Below are 20,809 nucleotides of genomic sequence, written 5' to 3' on the forward strand. Positions count from 1 at the left end.
TTTTCTTTGTTGCACTTAAAATCAAGAGTTTTTATTTGTTTGTGTTTTTTTGCATCAAGACAGACATGTATTTTCATTGGTGGTGGGGGTTCAAGACTCATCTGACCCAAGAAACATGATCCACTACATAGAATGAAAGATTCCAACATCACCCATAGCCAAATGGGCTAATAAGAGCCTCTTGTTACAGATAAGCATGTTTTTTTTCCCCCTCTCCAACTGCACTACATAAAGGTGAATCAGCAAACGAGCGTGGTGGATGTGTTCCAAATAAACACGACTGTGTTGCTCCCCAGCAAAGCTCTGTACCCACATGGCACTCGGGCAAGCCTCTGAAATGACTTCTAATACACGTGGTATTTCAATTGCCATTACTTCGTTGTATACATCCGAATGTACAATAAAACCACACAAGCCCGTGTCACAGAGCATCTTTAATGTTAAACGCCTAATACTAAGCTGAAAAATAGTGGCCGCAAACATGTCATCTATATATTTCATAACCAAAACATACTTTAAAAGTTATCACAAACTTTATTGCAATAGAAATTTAAAAAAATCAAACTACGACAAAATTAACGAACCAAATCTAACGTATTACGTAACGTACTACTGCAATTCAAAAAAAACTTAAGAAATTATTTTAAACAGAAATTCTAGGTCAAGCATAGTCTATTCAATCTAAGTGCATTTCCTCAGATGTGTTAATGGTATGAAAACCCACTGATGCCTATTTTAAATTGACAGACTTGACAACATTAATTTAGGAGCTTATCTGTTAACAGATATTTGGCAAAGGGAAATAAAGTAAAATGGAACATTTCAAATGATACTAAAACATCGCGGTGAATGGTGGGATACTTAAGGCATTACACCAGCCAGCTTGAACAAAGTAAGAAAACCACAGACAACCGAGGATCGAGGTTTGGAGTATATCCTTAGCTTGTTCAGAACTTGTGACGACAAATGGTACAATTCGTGGAACTAGTAGTTCTCATATGATGGGACATAGAAATTTCAGTTCGATTCATTACAAGCTATTTATGGCATAATAAAAAAAAGATTTTCTGCAGCATATATCTTCAAAAAGTGTCACCCTCAAATAGGTACTCCATCAATACCTCTTCGTCATGGAAACCAACACCAATGACGATGAAGCCACAAGGATTTTCTCAGTGGGAAGAAACCAATAGAATGGTACAATGCATCCAGCAATAAAGATCAAACGAAGAAGGAAAGGCATTTGGTTTGTCGGTATAAAACTGCACATATCATACAAGGGTAGGGTGCAGATACATTACATAAACCACCTGGGGTCAAGTAAGTAAGAGCCTTATTACTTGTGCCATGTCCTTACGAGAAAACCTCGGGCATATTTTTTTTTATTTGCATGATCGTCAATAACAAGGGAAGGAACTGTAAATATGAAGCAAGCACCTTGCACGTTTAAGCCACTGTCGGCTGTTGCATCCACCTCGCTTGTGTAAAAGCACAATGCCCCACATTGCTAATGGTTATTGATACAGTGGCCCCCTTTAAACTTGCAGATCACGGACCGGTCATTATAATCCGCCATTCACTGTGAGCCCTTTAGATTGCAAGTTCCAAAACGCCAGTTGCCATGGCCATCATTTCGTTTCCATCACAAGGCTTTCACTCACAGTGAACCCAGGAGGTTTTAACACTGTTATCAAAACCTTGCGTATAAGAAAATAGCCCTTTTGTAATCAGATCTCTCTCCGAGCTTTTTTCTTTCCTGCCTTCTTAGCTTGCTTGACACCCTCCCAGTTTTCTTCAGCTTGACCTGCAATGGAGCAAGAAGGCAATGGCGGTTTAAGAACACTCCAGTTGATAGCTGTTATACAAGACAACAGTTCAGCCAGTGGAAAAACATCAACATGCAAGGGGGAAAAAAAATACACTATTACCATCATTACATTCACACGCCTGTTTTTACCTAAAACAAAAAGGTTTGAAATATTTTAATACATGTAATGTTCATGTTGGTAAAGTCTAAAAAAGCTCAAGTCAAATTATTCAAGTATAGCCCTTTGTCCATCCACTGCTGGATGAGGGCCTCAACACACAGGTTGTGGTGGGGGTCATATTTGAACATACTACTAATTGCTGGGAGTTTTTTTTTTTACCATAATTCATCGCGCTACTCAGTACAGGTTGGTGAAGGTGTTGTGATCCCCACCTTCAATCCGCACTGACCAGAGTGAAGGTGATCGCACAGAGCAGGGCATGGGGCAACCTGTGTCGCCAGATCCACATGCGGCTCTTTAAGGACTGATTTCGTCATGTTATTCACATGCACTGGCGGCTCTTGAAATATTTTACCGAATAAAAAAAAAAGTCTCCACTTGTTATTTTGGTTGCCAATGCCTGCAATTCGTTTGCTTGTTGTACTGCCCTCTGCTGCCCACCATGTCACCCAGCAGCCCGATGACAACCTGTTTGAGCACGGTAGGGCACCCAGACTCAACGCTTCTTTTGGCTTCCGATATCCGACAGGGTCGGTAGTATTGGGGGTGATTTGGTCATCGCTAGCACAGATCTAATTACAAATGCTTAATTCGAAATTCTATTCATGATTTTCACAGCATAATTAACCATTAATTTTAAAGCCCATTCACAATTTAGACCATTCAGCCGTGAAACTATGAACGAAAAAAGTTTATACTTTTCCAACACAGAAAATTTTATAATGAGCTTTTTTTGAGAAGTGGTGCCAGTGAATTGCCACAGATCATCAAAAATGCTGCTCCCGACTGAAGCCCTTCAAGCGACAAGCGAACGGGTCCCAACCCTGTCTTTTCCACTGCAGGAATCGAAGCAGCAGCCGGCAGGCAATTGGAATGCATGAGGAAGGACATTCAGCGCAATGCACCAGTTCAAGGTAAAATTTTGCCAGTCGCTTTCAAATGTAGTCACTTGTTTATCTGGTGGTCAGTCACCTCTCCTTATCGCTCCTCTATCGCTACCAGCATGGTTACCAGTCTCGTAAACCTCACCCCATTGATTATTACACCCGTGTTGAGGATTCGGTCAACCATACTGTGTTCGGCCACTACAATGCATTACAAAAATCACGACCCTTTTCTGCTTTTTTTCCCACCACATTGGTCAACTTTTAAATTCCTTTCCATTGTAATTTTTTGACCAAGTTGCTGGATACAGGAAACATTAACTCTCATCCATGGTGCTGTTTGTTGCTAGCCATCTTGCCATTTTAGAACTCTGTGGACCTATGTGTTAGATAACTGTAATTTACCACACAAAAAACCCCAACATTTCCACAAATCAACAACAACTTACCCTCTCGCTCTGGGCTGTAACTAAAACCACTATGCAAAGCCAAGTGCAACACAAACCCTAAACGTCGTGGGACATTTTGTGGCAGTATCAAGGTATGAAAAATAAGAAAAGGGTTTTACCCTTTCTGCCAATAAAACAGTTGTGTTAAGATCTTGACTTAAAGCTTTCGTGACTGCAGGAATTCAAATTCTTTGGGTCTTTCAATAAAGCCACGTAGATAGAACAAATAATAAAAATAATAACAATATCACGACGTTTCGATCGCAACACAAGCAATCGTCATCAGGTGAGAAATATAGCGGGAGAGCTGCTGAGAATATACATTGTGTTGCGATCGAAACGTCTTGATATTATTACTATTTGTTCTATGTGGCTTTACCGAAAAACCCAAACAATAAGGTGTTAAGATGTTCAAACACCAAATAGATATTAACCACACGTACTTGTGGTGAACATGCAGATTAAATATTATCTGGTAAGACATGCATTGTCTTTGAAACTGATTGACCCACACCAGAGACAGCCTTCTTTATGGCCCAGTCTCACCAGTGGCAGACCAGATGACGCCAAAAGGTGAACACAGTACAAATACAATGCAGTTATTTCAGCATCATAGCTCGAATTGACCAGCGATACCTTTCCTTTACAAAAAGTATCTATTTGGTCTTTGACGATCTTCACATCTGTTTTGCCAGAAAGGGTAAAAACCTATTCTTAGTTTTCAAACCATAAACTGTTGCCCACAAGTAAAGGGCTACTGTTGTTACAAGTCACTCAAGATTCATCCACAGTTTTGTATTTTGCACTTTTCATATTTAACCTGTGCCTGTAAAATGTGCGATGAAGGTGCAAATTGTTTGATCAGTCCTTTCTCTTTCTTCACTGTTCTGCTGTTCAAATGACCCAAGGTTCAGCATCAATGACGCTGTGTTCAAACTCACTTATTCAAGCCCGCGATGAATGGAGTAAGAAAAATGCTAAAGGAAAACTATAATTATTCCATTAAAATAATGATTCAGTTGAACGAACAACACGCCACTGATAGTTTGCGACATCCTTATATTTAACAGTTGCGTCATGCATCACAATGAGTTACTTGAAAATGGCATTAACCTTGTCCTCAATTACATTTTATTCTGATTAAAATCACCTAGTGGATTGGCTGTTAATGTTTATTCTATTAACCATTAAGAGCACTTATTACATTAGGCAAGCAATCTGCGTTTTAATTGCACCACAAGTTAAGGGGCATTGCTTCGTCAGACATAGCCAATTTGTGCAAGAGCAGCTAGCATTAGGCCAGCAGGCAAATTGTAATTTGCAGTTCTGAATAAACCACTGGAAACTGCTGCGAGTGCAATATTAAGAGCTTGCTCTCGGCTTATTCAAATTGTTTGATAATCATCAGACTGTGCGACAAACCAGAGTTTGGCGTTTGTCCTGTTAAATCACCGAAGCCGACAACAGTTCTTTATTTTAAACGTCTGCTCACATTTCACATGATTGTAGACATAGTGGGAATACAGTGCAGGTGACTGCAGCTGAACTACAATCCACTCACCCTCAGTACCCAGTGATCCACTCTCCCCCCTGCTCAGCAGGAGTGATTCGGGTTCCAAAAAGACAGAAGCCACAGACTCGGAGGGTCTGGGTGGCTCTTCAGAAGTGACTTCAGTCTCCAGCGCCAGCACGGTCTGTGAACATTTAAGTAAGCATCAACATGTAAACTATTATAATTGTTTTTTTACCCTTTTATCTGGCAACAAAACTGACACCTTTTTTACAAGGAGTCATGTTTGCATTGACCACAATACCTGCGGTCGGAATGCAAACAAAAAACACAACTCGGATAATGTATGCACTGTCCTTGAAACCAATTATCATATTTTGCTACTGGCAAAGGAGGTTCCAATGGTGTAAATGCTTACCCCGAGCTCTAATACTCTGATGGTGCATTGTCTTTGAGTTGTGCGCCTTATGGCGTCATCTGGTCCAACACCTTGTGAGACTAGGCTCTGAGAAAAGCTGTCTCGGGTGTGGACCAATCAATTTCAAAGGACAGTGCATACATTATCAGAGTTGTGTTTTTTGTTTGCATTCTGACCGCAGGTATTGTGGTCAATGCAAACACGACTCCTTGTAAAAAAAGGTGTCAGTTTTGTTGCCAGATAAAGGGTAAAAAACACAATGATTATATTTTGCTACTGGCAAAGGAGGTTCCAATGGTGTAAACTATTATTCGACGTGTCCCTTTCAAAAGGTATGCATGGCTGGACCAGATGTTTGAACTTGGCACTGCCCACTCTACGTCCCGCCCCCTATCACCAACAAGGTTATGTTCGGTGAAATAAAAAATACCCAATGACCGGCATGGTATGGGGGAGGCCTTCATCCAGCAGTGGATAAAGAAAAGGGCTGCGATTTACGATTACAATGATTACATTTAAAAATACTTAAACTCAATGTTTTTATTTTTTATTTTACCAGATAATGGGTCCACTGGGCTGTACAACTCTTTTTCAGAAGCGATTTGGCCACAAATTATAGCTCAACGAAGTGGCTTATCTCCTGTGGAAATGTATAGCAGCCAAATACTCTAAACGCACGTTTCTAAATGTGGAGCGGAAAAACCGGAGGGCCCGGACAAAATAATCCAAGCGACCAGGGGGAGAAAATGCAAACTCCAAACATTCAGGCGTCAGGGTTGGGATCGAACCCACAACCTCCTGTATACCAGGTGAGGGTGTTAACATCTCTACTCTTTGTTTTTTTTGGTAAAGTCACGTAGGTAAAAAATAAAATAAAAATAAATTAAATCATGATTTAAATCCTTTTCTTTATCCACTGCTGGATTTAATTCATGATTTAATTTATTTTTATTTTCTTTTTTACCTACGTGACTTAACCGAAAAAAACAAAGAGTATGGGACCCTTGCAGTCACGAAAACTTCAAATCTAGAATTAGTTAACATCTCGCCACCGTGTGCCATATACACCGGGCATCCGCAGAATAACTCGACGTAGCGCGGATTCCAAAACGCCGCGTTCACTTTAAAAGCGTTCACATTATCTGGAAATGATCGCTCTTTGCGGACCCACCTTTTGCACCACGCTGACGGGGGGCAGCGGCGGGGGCGGCGTCACAGCCGCGACGGGTGGCAGTGGTACAGCCTCCGTGACGGGCGCCTCGCTGCGGTTCACAGCCTCCTCCGCTTCCGGCGGCCCAGCAGCCTCGACTGCTTCAAAGCCATCAACATCGCCCGCTCCCTACACACACAGGCACAGTCCACACAACCCCGTCGGTTACGCATCCTGGCCGCGGAAGCGCATCTGAGAGGGCGCGATGCGGCGACCGTCTTCTGCCATCGAACGAAGACGGTCACTGCATCGCGTGCTATTTGAGATGCGCTTCTGCGGCCGTCTGGAACGCTCTTCCTGCTGATATTAGGAAGCCACTGGAGCTATGTACTTTTAAATCATCTAGATTGAAAACTAATTTCATTCGAACTGCTTTTTGTGCTTCATTTTTTATCCTTCTGCCGCACATCTGAATAGCACGGTTGGCTACGTATGGTGCAAAAGAAGTTCAACATACATACATCTCCAGTGGGCGTCATAGGGGCACAGTTTACATGTATAAGAGGCTTCTAGTCAAAGCAGTCTTCTCTACTTTCTCTCTAGTCAATACCGAATATTTTTAATGTCGATGACGAAACAACGACACTCTCTGTGAATTTGGTCTTTACTATAATATTGGTATATTTGTTCTCCCAGTTAAATTGACAATAATATTTGTCCATTATGAGTCTTGGCTTCCTTTTTCCTTCCACTTTTTGAAACATCGATAGTTTCTCCAGGCAATCGCCATCACACCCAGCCCTGTGTCCAAAACATTTGAGTTTCTGTCTCTATTATGGTGTACGGCCTAACTTTCTGACCATTCTCTAGCAGTACACCAGAACCATATTTTTCCTCCACTGTCTGCTGCTGCCTAGCATCAAGAGGCCAGTGGGTACAACAAAGTAAGCGCAGCGTTGAGTGTACAGCAACGCACAAAGATGAGCCGAATTTAATTCACCAGATGAGCAGCCTTTAACGCCCGAGTGCGTCTCTCCTTACCTCCTCTGCGCCTGTGGCCTCATCGGAGGTTTTGTTTTTCTTCTTCTTTTTCTTGTTCTTCTTTTTGGGTTTGGCTCCGGTGGTTTGCTGCGTTGCCTCCGACTTCTCCTCGTCATCCGGAGAAGCCTCAAGATGCAAAAAAAAGCAATGACTGGCATTAGTGGAACTCACTGCTCATCGCTCGTAAAAAGAACACTCAAACGCAGGTAATAATAAGGGGCACAGGGATGCTTTGAATGTCGTTAAGTGTCATTAGAACCTCCAGATCCATGCTGTCATGTAATGTGAACATTTAGTCATTAACAAAACAAGTACGTATTGGCTGAAAGGTAAATATGCCAATGTCGGAATATGTACAGCCATTTGTAAATCCACTATTGGATGAAGGCTTCCCCATGCTGTGTCAATCATGGAGGTTGTCTGACCATACTTCCCCACGCTGGTCAGTGCTAGTTGATAAAGCGGGCGGGGGCGGGGGCATCATGGCTGGTTCAGACATAATTTGCAACTGATGTTAGCATTGGCTGTGCCTTGTACTCAGCTCACTGGGCTGACATCGCTGTATGCTAGTCGCTGTATGCTAGTCGCTGGACGGAACAAAAGAAAATGCAATATCATAAGCATCACTCTGCACGTGTGCTCGGCTAAATAGTCAACATGCATAACTGTGCACACATTATAGGCACTGCTCAGCAGATGTTTGCGACCGCTCCCCGGGGTGACCCCGTGATGCGCAAGGGCTTACCTTTCCATTCTCTCCCTCCATCGCCTCCGTTTCTGGGGCCACTTGAAGCGGAGGCTCCACCGGGTTTGAGGCAGCCCACTCCTCTTCTGGGAAACTCCAGTCCGGATTTTGGACGGACGATTTAAAGTCACCTGTTTGAAAAAAAACACATTTGAACAAAAGAATGTCCCCACCCCAGTTAAAAATGTATGGCACGATCATCATTATCATCATCCATGAGCAATCGACTGTTGCATCCATCGCCATAATGCTACCATGTACCAATCCACCAAAACACCTACAAACCAGCTGATATCATCTCCATCTCCACGACCATATTGCTTTGCTCCCATGCAACACTCATCGGCACCTGCGATAACGTTCAATTATTTGTTTAAACTCCCCGCAAAATTATAGTAAACCTAGATGATAATGGCTGTGTTGTTATATTGTCTTGAGTATCTATAAAATTATCCAACACAAAACATAAAGAGCGAAAATATTATCTGCCACTCTGTGGTCAGCGTCGACCATCAGCCACATCCTGCCCAAGCCCACTTACTTTTCTTAACAGTGATAGTTACATCTTTAACATGCATACATCCTCTCAGCCATCCATCCGTCTTTCCGCCTATTATAACGCAAGATATAAAATGTATAAATGAGCATATGAATGCTATTTGCCTCAATCCTGTGCCTTTTATCTGATGTGCTTGTTTACAACACAGACAGCAATTGCAATGGCACATGCACACGAGCAATTCTGAATCAACTTTGGTCAACTACCGATTGTGAAGCGCTAACGGACTCCCGAAAAACAACGATAATTTCACCTGAAGACGGAAGCTTGTGTTGCCTCCGAAACGTTGTCATTTAATTTAGTTGTTTTTCATTTATTTATGTTTTACCTATGTGACTTTACCGAAAAAAAACAAAGAGTATGAATCCTTGCAGTCCACGAAAACTTCAAATCTAGAACTATAATTTGTGCATACATTTCATTGGACAAGTGGCAATTTGCTTATTATTTGAAATTATAGTGTCATACTTTTGTCACAAAAGCACCCTTTACACTGTGCTCATACAGCAACTCAGAATGTCACCTTTCATGATCATTTTTGGGCAAGTAGCCTCCCCTCTGTTCTCTATAATAAAACTTTCATAACTTATCTTAGTCTGCATCTTCATTTAGATTTGTTAGCTTCAGTCTTTGTTGGTTAGTCATAGCTATTATCACACGCTCGATCATTTTGTCCACCTGTAGTCATCATTGACTAAAATAAGAAAAACTTTATGAATATATTTTCTTTGGGACCTTTTTCCCAGTATATGTCAATAAACAGGTGTACAGATCTTCAAACACCGGATACCTTTTGCAAGGCATCAAATCTGCGTTAACCACACATATCTGCATTTCCCATAAATATGCTAAATTCCTCTTGATAGGCAAATTCCTTTGTCAAGGCGCCCTTCCCCCTCCAACCCAGCTTAAATATACGCTGCCAAGCATGGTGGTGCTCATTCAGACGCTGTCTTTCCGACAGACCTGTTCTTCACCTGAGGACGGCTGCTTGCGTTGTGGCCGAAACCGTCGTGAGAATTGTATTTTATTATGTTTTATTTCTATTATTTTATTATTTCCCTTCTACGTGACTTTACCGAAAGAACCTAGAAGATAACCACACATACTTGTGGCAAAGCATGAAAAAAAACACATGGTCTGATAATATACACATTGCTTTGAAACTAAATTGGCCTACACCAGGAGACGATGCGTACATTATTGCTTTGTTTGCATGTTTTGCCACAAGTATGTGTGGTTAATGCAGCCTTGATGCCTTGCAAAAGGTGTCTATTTGGTGTTTGAACATTTTAATTCTAGATTTGAAGTTTTCGTGACTGCAAGGATCCATACTCTTGGTTCTTTCGGTAAAGTCACGTAGGTGAAAAAAGAAAAATAAGAATTAAAAAAAAAAAATTGTTATTTCAAATTTTTTTTCACCTACGTGACTTTACCGAAAAAACCAACAGTATTTTAATACAACTCCTGTTTTAGTGCCAGAAAGGGTAAAACCTCTAATTATGTTGTTTAATCGTTTCGATACTGGCACAAAAAGGTGTCCCCCCCACCCCCCCATGAACATATATGTTCACCACGACTTTAACCCCGCCCCCACCTTCCACGCTCCAGGCGTCATCCACGATGGGAGGGACAGCGGTGGTGGTCCCACCGGCTCCAGGGGCCCAGCCTGGGGGAGGACCCAGGGGGGGGGGCGGCAGCTGGAGCAGACACCTGTGCTGACGCTGCCTTGTCTGCGACGCCTGCGCACGGATGGGCACACGTCCATTTGATTGAAATTCAGCTTTGCGCGTCCACAAACACGCGCAGGCACGATAACGTATGTAAAGTAAAACCGTGGATTGCGAGCATAATTCGTTCCGGAAATGTGTTTGTAAGCCAAAGCACTCGTATATCAGTTGTGATCACGTGCCGCTCGGCAGACAAAGCGTATACACGTGCTACTCGTATTGCAAGACCTCGCTCGTTTATCAAATTAATATTTATTTTAAAATTTTGCTGGTCTTGCAAAACACTCGCAGACCAAGTTACTCGCAATCCAAGGTTTTACTGTATGTCTGTAAGGATGTTGAACTTCTTTCGTACCGTACACAGCCAACCGTGCTAAACAGAGGTGCGGGGGAAGGATAACAAACTTAATTCAAAAAGCAGTTCTAAAATAACTTAATTTTAAATCTAGAATTAAAAGGCACGCATCATGTCCTGCTCGAAAACTCATTTTCAAGAAACGTCAAACATTATGAACACATTTTTTCTCTCCAATAAATCTCAAAATCTTTCCAATACTCATGACTTTCTTTGTTTGGAATAGGTAAAGGTGCAGCCCTGCAATTAGATTTGCTAATACCACTGCTGGTGGAAGGGCATCCATAAGAGTGAGCTTAAGAGGATATTTGGCCTACTCTTCCATGCTGGCCAAATGTTTGTGAAGAGGTGGGAGAATGCACACTTTATCCTATCATACATGACCTGCAGATCTACTTAAGGTGCTCAATATTTGACGAATGTCATGTGCACAACATGAGAGTAAAAATAATGGTGCTGCTACCTGGCATGGTCGCTTTGATCAGCTGGGCTGGCATGACGCTGTAGCTCAGGTGCGGAGGCTTTGGGGCAGCTGCAAGCTCAGCATTATTCCACGTGCCTGCCAAGTAGCATTGAGTGTATTCAATTGCGATTTCAATGGCAAAGGGCGCTCATAATGTGCACACAATATGTATGAACACATTACCATTGATTTAATAAAAACCATGTCATTTTGCTTAAAATTTGAGAACCAAAACCAGGAAAAGCATGAGCAATAAACCAAAACAATTTTTTTTGGTAAATTTTCTAAATGCATAAATTCATCTTGAGGGTGAAAAAACCCCATTTAATTGCTTTGTTGTGATTACTTTCTAGACACCTATTAATGGATGGAAGAATTATGATATATTTGAAAATCATCAAACCACAACTGATTAATGAAACAATGTCTATTTTCAACATCATTATCATACCGATATTGATGGACTGTAAAATATTTCTGCATCCTTTCTACTTTTAACTTGGGTTATCTTTAGAACTAAAAATGGTTCGAGAATGAGCCCCTATTTACTTGCACCCGACTGGACATCTGTGACAATGAGCTTAATAGCTCATCGGATTCCCCCAGTGTAAATTAATCTGATTCTTTCCTATGTAGACGGCCACATTGACAACATGGCACCGAGGGTGGTACCGAGGACAGTTTACATTCTCAAGATCTAAGACTAATGCATACAATGGTTAAACGTGTAAATTCCTGTGATTTAGCAAATGCAGTATAATGTCGAATATCCAACCCATTGGGGACTGAGGTATAGGTGGATATGTGAAAAGGTTGGATATGTGCACATCTGTAAAAAAAAAATACGCTTACAACCACATGAATAAAACGCAAACTGCTTTAAACATGGGAAAAGCTTAGCTGCTTTGGAAGTAAGCAAATGTACATGAGAATAAGAACACACTGCTGCGTGTGAAAAAGTCAGACATGTGGACATGTATAATTACACCAAGCACAAACACCACACTGGGTGCGGGCAGGTTTTTTTATGGCCGGATATGCGATGCTCTCATTGTAAAACCACAAATAAAACCACGCACTTTGCCACTCACCCATGTTGGCAAAAACGTCGTCTTCGCCGCACACCCTGACGGGCGGAGGCACAGGGCCCGGCCCAGCCCACTCGCGATGGACCCCGCTAGCCTCGGCCGGGGTGGGGCCCCACACCGAGGCATCGTCCGTGCCGTTGACCCCGCTGCCCTTTTCCACGGCTCCCCCGGGGGGAACGGCAGCGACGACGGCGGCGGTGGAGGCGGTGACGGCCGTGACGGCCGCGACGGTGGCGGCGGCAGGAACGGAAGCCAGCGCGGGGCCACCGTCTACGCCGCTCCCCACAGCCCAGCCCGGCACACAAGCATTCAGAGTGGCCCGGGCGGTGGCGGTGGTGCTCTCAGCATCCACACACGGCGTTCCACTGGGGGCAACCAAGCCACTGCCGGTGCCGCTGCCCGACGCCCATCCTTGTTCTGCCCAAGCAGAAGGAACCCTACCGGCTTGAGTTGGCACCCAACCCAGGGTGCTGCTGCCGCCACCACCTACAGAGAAGCAATGTACAGCGTACGAAAGTGTCAGAATTGGTTTTGCATGTGTTGCGTTAAGGTGTAAATTCAATATTAGTGGATTCCAACATTAAGTGGTGTATGCAGAGAGTGCGTTATAATGTACAGTGTATTATAATTGTCTTCATTTAGGTAATACACATATTGTGTGCTTTACAATAATATTCAATTGGGTTACAATTACTCTGAAAATAAATAATCTATGTTCCCCACATTAAACACCATGAAATACCACATCCTATGAAATTTTTTTTAAACTGCCGTTACAAGCCCTTACAAATTAAACTAAAACAAGATATTGGTATATATTAAAAAAAACAAGCTCATAAAAAACTTTACCACAAGAATAATGAGCGTCAGTAATACCATTTATGGCGACTGGAGAAGGCTTTGGATTTGGGCTTCCTTCCCGGCGATGGGTGTGGTCTGCTACAAACAAGTAACAAGATACGAGCACTCTTAATAAATATACACGAACTGCCAAGAGGAGAATTGAATGCGCAGTGTTTTCTTCAGTCTCATTTTCATTTGTGCAAAACAGGCTGACATTTTCACAAGGCCATTGCAAATTGATCCCACTGCTGCTTATTGACACAGAGGCAAATGCAGCTATATTTTACAGAGCTTGACTTTAAGCAAACACCACAACTTAAAAATCGTATCCAGCCGAAGGCCAAATATTTTGAAATACCTTTGGCGAGTCACACGTAAACATGCACTTCAGTCATTTCAATCACTCCAATTGACCAATAATTAATATTGTCTGTAGGCCAATTCAAATTGGTAGGCTTCGTCATATATACACACACACACATTTATACAGTGTCTTAACCAAGGCGCTGTACAGTCAACTATGGTACAAGATGTTTGGCGACATGAAACGTGATGAGTGGAAGGGACATGTAAAATGAGGCGGTGGTGACGATGCATGGAATAAACAAAGTTGGAAATGAGATGAGTGGATTGATGATGGGTGACCATGGGGAGTTGGGGACAGGGAAGGCATTAGTATGAGTGGGGAGGAGAACAAGGGGAGAAGGAAGGGTGGACAATAGAGAATTTTAAGAGAAGAGCGAAAGGTAGTGAGAGAGGGTGATTGATGTGGCTCATGTGGCTGCTGGCCACGTGTTATTATGTTGCAAGCCTTATCCAACCCTTGCGCCATACGTTACCCACCAATGAGCTAAGGTTTTCAGTATTATCATCCACCACTGGTAATCCAATCCTGAATGAAGGCCTTCTCAAGCCACCATATCTCATGATCCTGATGTAATAAGCCATCTAGCACAAGAGTTTATTTTATCGCTCCATCTCCATGCATTGTCACTCCATCATTATTCATGACCATCAGCTATTATCCCTTCTGGTGACATGTCTTGCCCATGCATGGCATAAGAAAGTACACCAACCAGTGTAAAATTTAAACAAAGCCAAGGACAAATACACAAGCAGCGTCAGACATTTTATTTAGTGTTCGGGAGCACCAGTATTCAGATGCTGTCTTTCCGACAGACCTGTTCTTCACCTGAGGACGGCTGCTTGCGTTGTGGCCGAAACGTAGTGAGAATTATTTTATTATGTTTAATTTTTATTATTTTATTATTTCCCTTCTACGTGACTTTACCGAAAGAACCAAGAACATGAATCCCTGCAGTCACGAAAGCTTTAAATCGAAAAATTGAGCACCAGTAAGTTCGCATCCCTCGGCTCAAGATACCTGCAGAATTGGATGGGCGGCTTCGCTGTGCAGCTGCAGCAGGCTTCGCAGGCCCATCGGGAATACTGGCAGCAGAAGTGGACGTGGGCACGGGTGGGGTGAGCTGACCCGGTTGCTCCTTTCCTCGCTTCTCCTTTTTCTGCTGCCGCTTTTCGCGCACGCTGACTTTCGTCTCCCAGTTGCCTGCAAGGTATCGACAAGGAATGTTTAGTGAACGTTTTAATAAACTTTGCTTATTGTGGCAGTTAGGGGTGGAAAATGGCAGCCTTCACGTGGGCCACTCTGTTAGGTGAGAAATAAGGACGCAAGCTACTAATGCGGTGACCGAACATCGAATATCGATCTCCGGGTCTCCAGAACAACAACACACACACATTACAGTGGCGGCAATGGTTTTCCAGAACCGTGATATACTCGTAAACTACTGCATGTGTGCCGTGTGACTCTTTCGATGTCTTTCGAGTGGTATTGTTTGCTGCTCCACTTGTACAATATGCCGTCCAGCATGCACTGTACTTGTTTAATAATTTTTATTTCATGCAAAGGATGCCATAAACAGCTTTAAAAATCATGACAGATAACAGCTTTCACAGTTAACAGATTTAAAAACTTGTGCTCAACAGTAAAAAAAAGCAGAAATGTTACACCCACGTGTTTCCTGATATATTCCTAAATGAGAACCAATTCCACTAAAAATTTGAATGTAAATTTCCCAGCTGTGGTAAACTAAAATGGAAATACGGGAAATTGCTTTTCAATCGGTGAACAATGGCTAACAACTGAAACAATAGGCATCAGACAATTTCATCACTGAATCATACCCTCACTTGTTTCATCGTCTTGCAAGTCGGAAGAATGCTTCTGTTCTGCTTTTGACTTTTTCTTTGCCTTCTTAGTCTGTGCCAGGAAGTAATAAAAAAACGAGAAAAAATTCAGACGTTGGTATGCTGGTCAAGGTCGGCTACTAGGCATAACTGCCACATTAAAAAACCAACAATAGCAATGCAAATGCAAACCCAGCCAAGGTTACCGCAATGAGTCTGCATATTTGAGATAAGAATGCAGATGTTAAAACGTTATATTTTACAGGCCCGACTTACCGTAGAAAATAAACTGGAAACTTTTGTTTCTGAACTGTGTTAATGCACTCTCTAATTTCCAATACATTAGCTTATCACTGACATGACTCTTAGTGTGCAGTACTTTTTAAACTTTTGTTATAAACAGGGCTAACAAACAAGTTAGTTTTTAACAATGAACTATAAACCGCTCTGTTAGAAACCCATTGTATTAAGTGCAGATGTTCACTTTGTGTTAAAGCCTCTTAAGGACACGTGTACATTTTCCATTCTATTTATTGATTTAAAGTGTAATGACTAAGTTCAACAACACTGCCTTTTAGTGATCACAATATGTTGCTCAATAAGCTTGGTTACATTGTCATGTATTATGCATCTCTTGGACAGTCGAGCATTGCTCCAGGTCACAAATGGGTCCTTTGGAGACGAAATAAAAGGATTACCTTTTCTCCCGTTTTCTCGAGTTGCGACGGAGAGGCGGGGCTCCTGACAGCGGAGACTGGGGATGATCGTCTCTTTTCCACAGCTTCTCTTTCAGACTGGGGAGTCATCGCCTTCCCATTAACCTGCTGCTTTGTCACTTGCTACACACACACGCCTAATTAAAATCTGTTCTCGTTAGGAGCGGTCACAAAGTTGTCCCCCCCCGCCCACCTCAGACGTGCGCACAGTCGACAAGCCAATGCATCTGTAATTGCGACAAAACGTAGGGATAAATCTGGGTTGGCTTAATTGGTAAACCATTGTTGAAAGTTATTTGTAGTTATGTTGCAATGAATGCGGGCAGCAGACGGCGGCAGTGACCTTTCATCTGTGTGACCCTGCCTGGCGAGGATTCGATGTATGTAGGACGAGAAGGCACAAGAAAAGGTGGGAAGTGGTGTTGCACTGATGCTGTGATTGCCACGTGAGGATATTAAAACAAACATTTCACGTGTGCTCACATGCGATATCAAATAAACCACGCAATTTCATATCTGCTGTCCGTGTCAGAATGTGCTTAATATTTCGACTGCTCCCATATAAACCTCCATCAAGGGCTTCTCGGTAATAATAACAACATTTGTGACACACAAAAAAGAAGACCGTATCAACCCGCAAAGATATTTTGAATTTGCAATTTTACATGTCAGGTTCAAATACAATGTGAACAATGATGACATTACACATAAAAAGGACAGGAAAGACACATGAAGATGATGATGATATAAGCAACCTTGATTTGCCAAATCTGCCAAGATACGAATTAAAACACTGCTAGATTCACAAATAATTTTAGTAGGTTTACTACTTGGTACGTGACACCGCCCTTATACATGACACAACAGCCATGACCTCTTCAAACATATTTTAATGCCAAACTTCCTGTACAGTATATAAACCCTGCTGCTGTATAAATAGCACAACCAGTTCAACCATTTCTTTTTTTTAAACAACAGGTCAAGGAAACGGACTCTGATGTCAATTCCTCAAAGTTGGCGTTATCTCATCGACCAGACTTTAACTAAAGAATTCGAACTCAAAACTGCATATGGTGGCACGATGGCCAACCAAAGTACACGCGACGCTGTGTAAATGCACGTGGATGCAATGAGCACGCCAGGCCGAATAAGTAGGCCATGTAATTCTACACCAGGTGTAGTCGGTACAATAAATGCTTAACACCGTTAAAAGCCACTGGGGGGTAAGAATTCCAGCACGGAAATGCAAATACACAGTACTGTATCACAGAATGAGCATGCCTGGACTATGTACAAACATGCCCTATTCAAGACGCACCGTTGGATCATGCAACGACCCAAGCTCGGACAAAATGTGCACACGTGTCCCATTCAATTGAACGGGGTCACCGCGTTCTCATCGCTCGTTGAATAACACTCGCCGTATCGCTTTAGCAAAAAAAAAGTGGAGATGTCTTGTTAATATGAACACACCACAGAGCACGTTGCTGTCAAAACGTGGCATGTTCCAACGTCAGTTGACGTGCACGGTCCTGGTGTCAATTCACTGCTAGATGAGATGAGGTCCTTCCCATACTCTTCGGGTGATGGAAGTTTTTTTGTTACTGTAATTCACGACGCAGGTTGGCAAATTGCGGAGATTACAACAAACGTGGCAGCATCCAAGTGCAGAACAATTGAATGTCGCTGCACTGCCCACTACAGCCCATCACACAGACCCGCAGGCCTCTGGGCAATGTTTGTGAATGGTGGTAACCCATCATCCGGGCTAAAACCTGCTTAGCTTTCGAGATCGATCATCCAAATCACTCAGCAAGCACCCAAACACCAGGACTGCACTATTCAGTAATCGGATAGGTCGATGATTAGAAAATATTTAATGTTGGAAACCGTGGACATTTCTCGGTCCGGTTAAGTGACAAGCGCGTAGCCAAATGTGCTAATCGACAAGACTTCCACGTTCCTGTGTCATGACCAAATGTGCCCCAATACAACATCCAGTTGGTCGGCTTTAACGTACCAAGCGTTTCCACCCAATCGTGATATTGCACTAATTTGACAGATCCTATTGTGGAAAACGACGATGATGAGAGAGAGTTTGGGACGATGACACCGTTCTGTACGATGTAGTACACGTGTCAATTCGCCGCTTGATGTGGCCTCCGCACGCCACGTGAGTCACGGCTGTTAGTTGACCATACTTCAGCACGCTGATCGATAACGACACGGATGATGTTGATGAATTTAATGAAGATACCAATTATATTTAGGAAGACGACTGACGGTGGTGGTGATAATGACGAGAATGAAAAAAATAATAGTTCATGGGACTAGTCCTCTTGTATAACGATTACCGTATGACGATATAATGGGTCAAAACGATGAAAATACGAATACAGTCATGATTGAGATAATTACATGGCGAGTGACAATTACTTAATTGTGTGTGTTGAAGTTTGCACGAATGATCGAGGCCACACGAGATTGTACATGACAGAAAAACCCAGTGATGATAACGATGAATAAAGTGAAAAATTTGTCTAACAACCACATTGAGGGGTTTGTCTGGTATTCAACAGCTACTATTAGGTAACCATGTATCTTCCTATAAAAAATGTGGTTATAAGCAAACATGTGTTTTTTACATTAACACCAGTCCCACGTGGTGTAAAACTCAGTATTTACCCCTTATTAAACTCTTTCTCTCGTCCCTACTTGTGCTCTTAAGAAGGTCAATTGCCCGAAACGTCACCGATTATATATATTATTTTAATATGGTGGTGTTGTTCACGAGTATGTTCAGCCAATCGTTCCTTGCGTGTGTGCACCCCCACTGCCAACGCCACAAAAAAAATACCAAAACGAAGAAATCTCTCGCACGGCGTTCCGTTGTTGTATCGACAACGTGGCAAACTGAAAGCCCTCAAAAACAGGGACCACAAACTCACACCGTCAACGTTGGGTCACAGTGCAGTGCCAATACCTTTACAATACCAACATCATCATCAGCAGCAGCATCATCAGCAGCAGCAAATGGTCAATCCACTGCTGGATGAAGGCCTCCCCAAAACCACACATCTGGCAAATCATGACGGTCCTGTTAGCAAATGCACCTTGGGCAGCTTCGGCATTACGAGCGAAACTCATCACTCAGGCTTCTCCCGGCACGATACCCGAAACGTCAACTACAACATGCTTTGGCATTACATTGGAAGGCTTGAAAGAAAGAGGGGGGGGCACGTAGATTATAGTAGTTATATAAGCAGGCTAAGAGGCGATGTTTGAAAATTGTTCATCAAAGTGGGCTTGGGCAGGACGCCGTCGGGTCTGGATGGGCTGATGGAGGATGGTCAAGGGGCAGCTCAGGGAGGTTAACGCGAACGATAGAGGTGATGGTGATGGTTTAGGGCACATTAACCGAGGAGATGGAGCGATGGAATGAGATCGTGGCCAAGTTACACGCGCGACAATGCGAGAGATGGCGACGGCGTGGTGTGGAGGGCCTTCATCCAACAGTGGAGTTGGCTGACCCACGGCTCATAGCCACTGCTGCTGCTGATAATTACACGTTAACACACAAAATCACACGCACAAATATAACATAACCCACTCGCCTTGACTGCAGATCGCTCCTTCCTCCTCCTCACACTCGCCTCGTCTTCCGGAGACCGCGGGGCCCCGCCACTAGGCCGCGCCTCATCCCCGGCCTCGCCTGATCGCTCTGCGGGAATGGCGCCGCCTTTCCCGGCGGCGGCGAGGCCCCTTTGACGGCCTCCCCCTCGCCGACCTCGGCGGCAGAGAACGACGGAGAAGACGACGAAGACGACGAGCCCCAGGCCCAGCCACGAGAGGACGGCTTCGTGAGTCCCGAGGAGTCGTCCTGCGTCGGCTGCAAGACGTTCCCGTGCGGAGCCGAGCCACAGACTGAAGCTCTCGGCCCAGGTGCCACGCATGGTGACTCCTTCCTGCGTCTCGTTCACCTCGCTGCTGCTGCTTCTTCTCGTTCTCGTTGTCGTTAGTTGTTCCTTCTCCTCCTCCTTAGTCTACTCCCGACGTGGCTTTCCCCCCCCCACCCCGACTATTCTACATCCCGTGGGCACGGACTACGTGGCCTGACACTGCCCCGTGGTGACTGTGATGAGAAGTGGGGGGGGGGGTGGTGCTGAGCCACTGTAAGCACTGCCCAGACACCACGGGGTTGTACAGGATGTGTGCTGTGTGTACTGTGGCGGTGTACTGTGGGTGTACTGTGGGTACTATGGGGGTACACTGTGTGTACTGTGGGGGTGTACACTGTGGGTGTACACTGTGGGGGTGGTCTGTGGGTGTACACTGTGTGTGTGTACTGTGTGTGTACACTGTGGGTGTACTGTGTGTGTACACTGTGGGTGTACTGTGTGTGTGTACTGTGTGTGTACACTGTGTGTACTGTGTGTGTGTACTGTGTGTGTACACTGTGGGTGTACTGTGGGGGTACACTGTGTGTGCTGTGTACACTGTGTGTGTACTGTGTGTACACTGGTTGTACTGTGTGTACACCGTGGGTGTACTGTGTGAGTACTGTGTACTGTGGGGGTGTACTGTGTGTGTACACTGTGTGTACTGTGTGTGTGTACTGTGCGTGTACACTGTGTGTACGTTGTGTACTGTGTGTGTACTGTG

The 20,809-nt window shown here is 43.6% G+C and overlaps 1 protein-coding gene across 7 annotated transcripts; it reads right to left on the reverse strand.

The window, feature by feature from the left end:
- Nucleotides 1–20,455, reverse strand: LOC144717904 (uncharacterized). Of its 7 annotated transcripts, XM_078593697.1 has the most exons (12): nucleotides 19,762–20,293; nucleotides 16,130–16,270; nucleotides 15,435–15,504; nucleotides 14,608–14,790; nucleotides 13,257–13,319; nucleotides 12,384–12,866; nucleotides 10,342–10,486; nucleotides 8,186–8,316; nucleotides 7,441–7,566; nucleotides 6,421–6,588; nucleotides 4,883–5,015; nucleotides 1–1,804 (listed from the first exon to the last, which is right to left on the reverse strand). In XM_078593697.1, the coding sequence occupies exons 6-12, from the start codon at nucleotides 12,504–12,506 to the stop codon at nucleotides 1,728–1,730; spliced, it is 903 nt and encodes a 300-aa protein (XP_078449823.1). In that variant the 5' UTR covers nucleotides 12,507–12,866; nucleotides 13,257–13,319; nucleotides 14,608–14,790; nucleotides 15,435–15,504; nucleotides 16,130–16,270; nucleotides 19,762–20,293; the 3' UTR covers nucleotides 1–1,727. The 7 variants fall into 7 exon arrangements, with proteins under 7 accessions (XP_078449823.1, XP_078449817.1, XP_078449818.1 ...); XM_078593691.1 differs by lacking the exons at nucleotides 1–1,804; nucleotides 4,883–5,015; nucleotides 6,421–6,588 and adding an exon at nucleotides 11,293–11,388 and having other exon boundaries at nucleotides 7,472–7,566; nucleotides 19,762–20,455; XM_078593692.1 differs by lacking the exons at nucleotides 1–1,804; nucleotides 4,883–5,015; nucleotides 6,421–6,588 and adding an exon at nucleotides 11,293–11,388 and having other exon boundaries at nucleotides 7,472–7,566; nucleotides 15,429–15,504; nucleotides 16,130–16,225; nucleotides 19,762–20,297.
- Nucleotides 20,456–20,809: the final 354 nt, after the last annotated feature.

The sequence above is a fragment of the Lampetra planeri genome, chromosome 4 (assembly GCF_965212315.1).
Source record: "Lampetra planeri chromosome 4, kcLamPlan1.2.h2, whole genome shotgun sequence".
NCBI classification, from domain to species: Eukaryota; Metazoa; Chordata; class Hyperoartia; order Petromyzontiformes; family Petromyzontidae; genus Lampetra; species Lampetra planeri.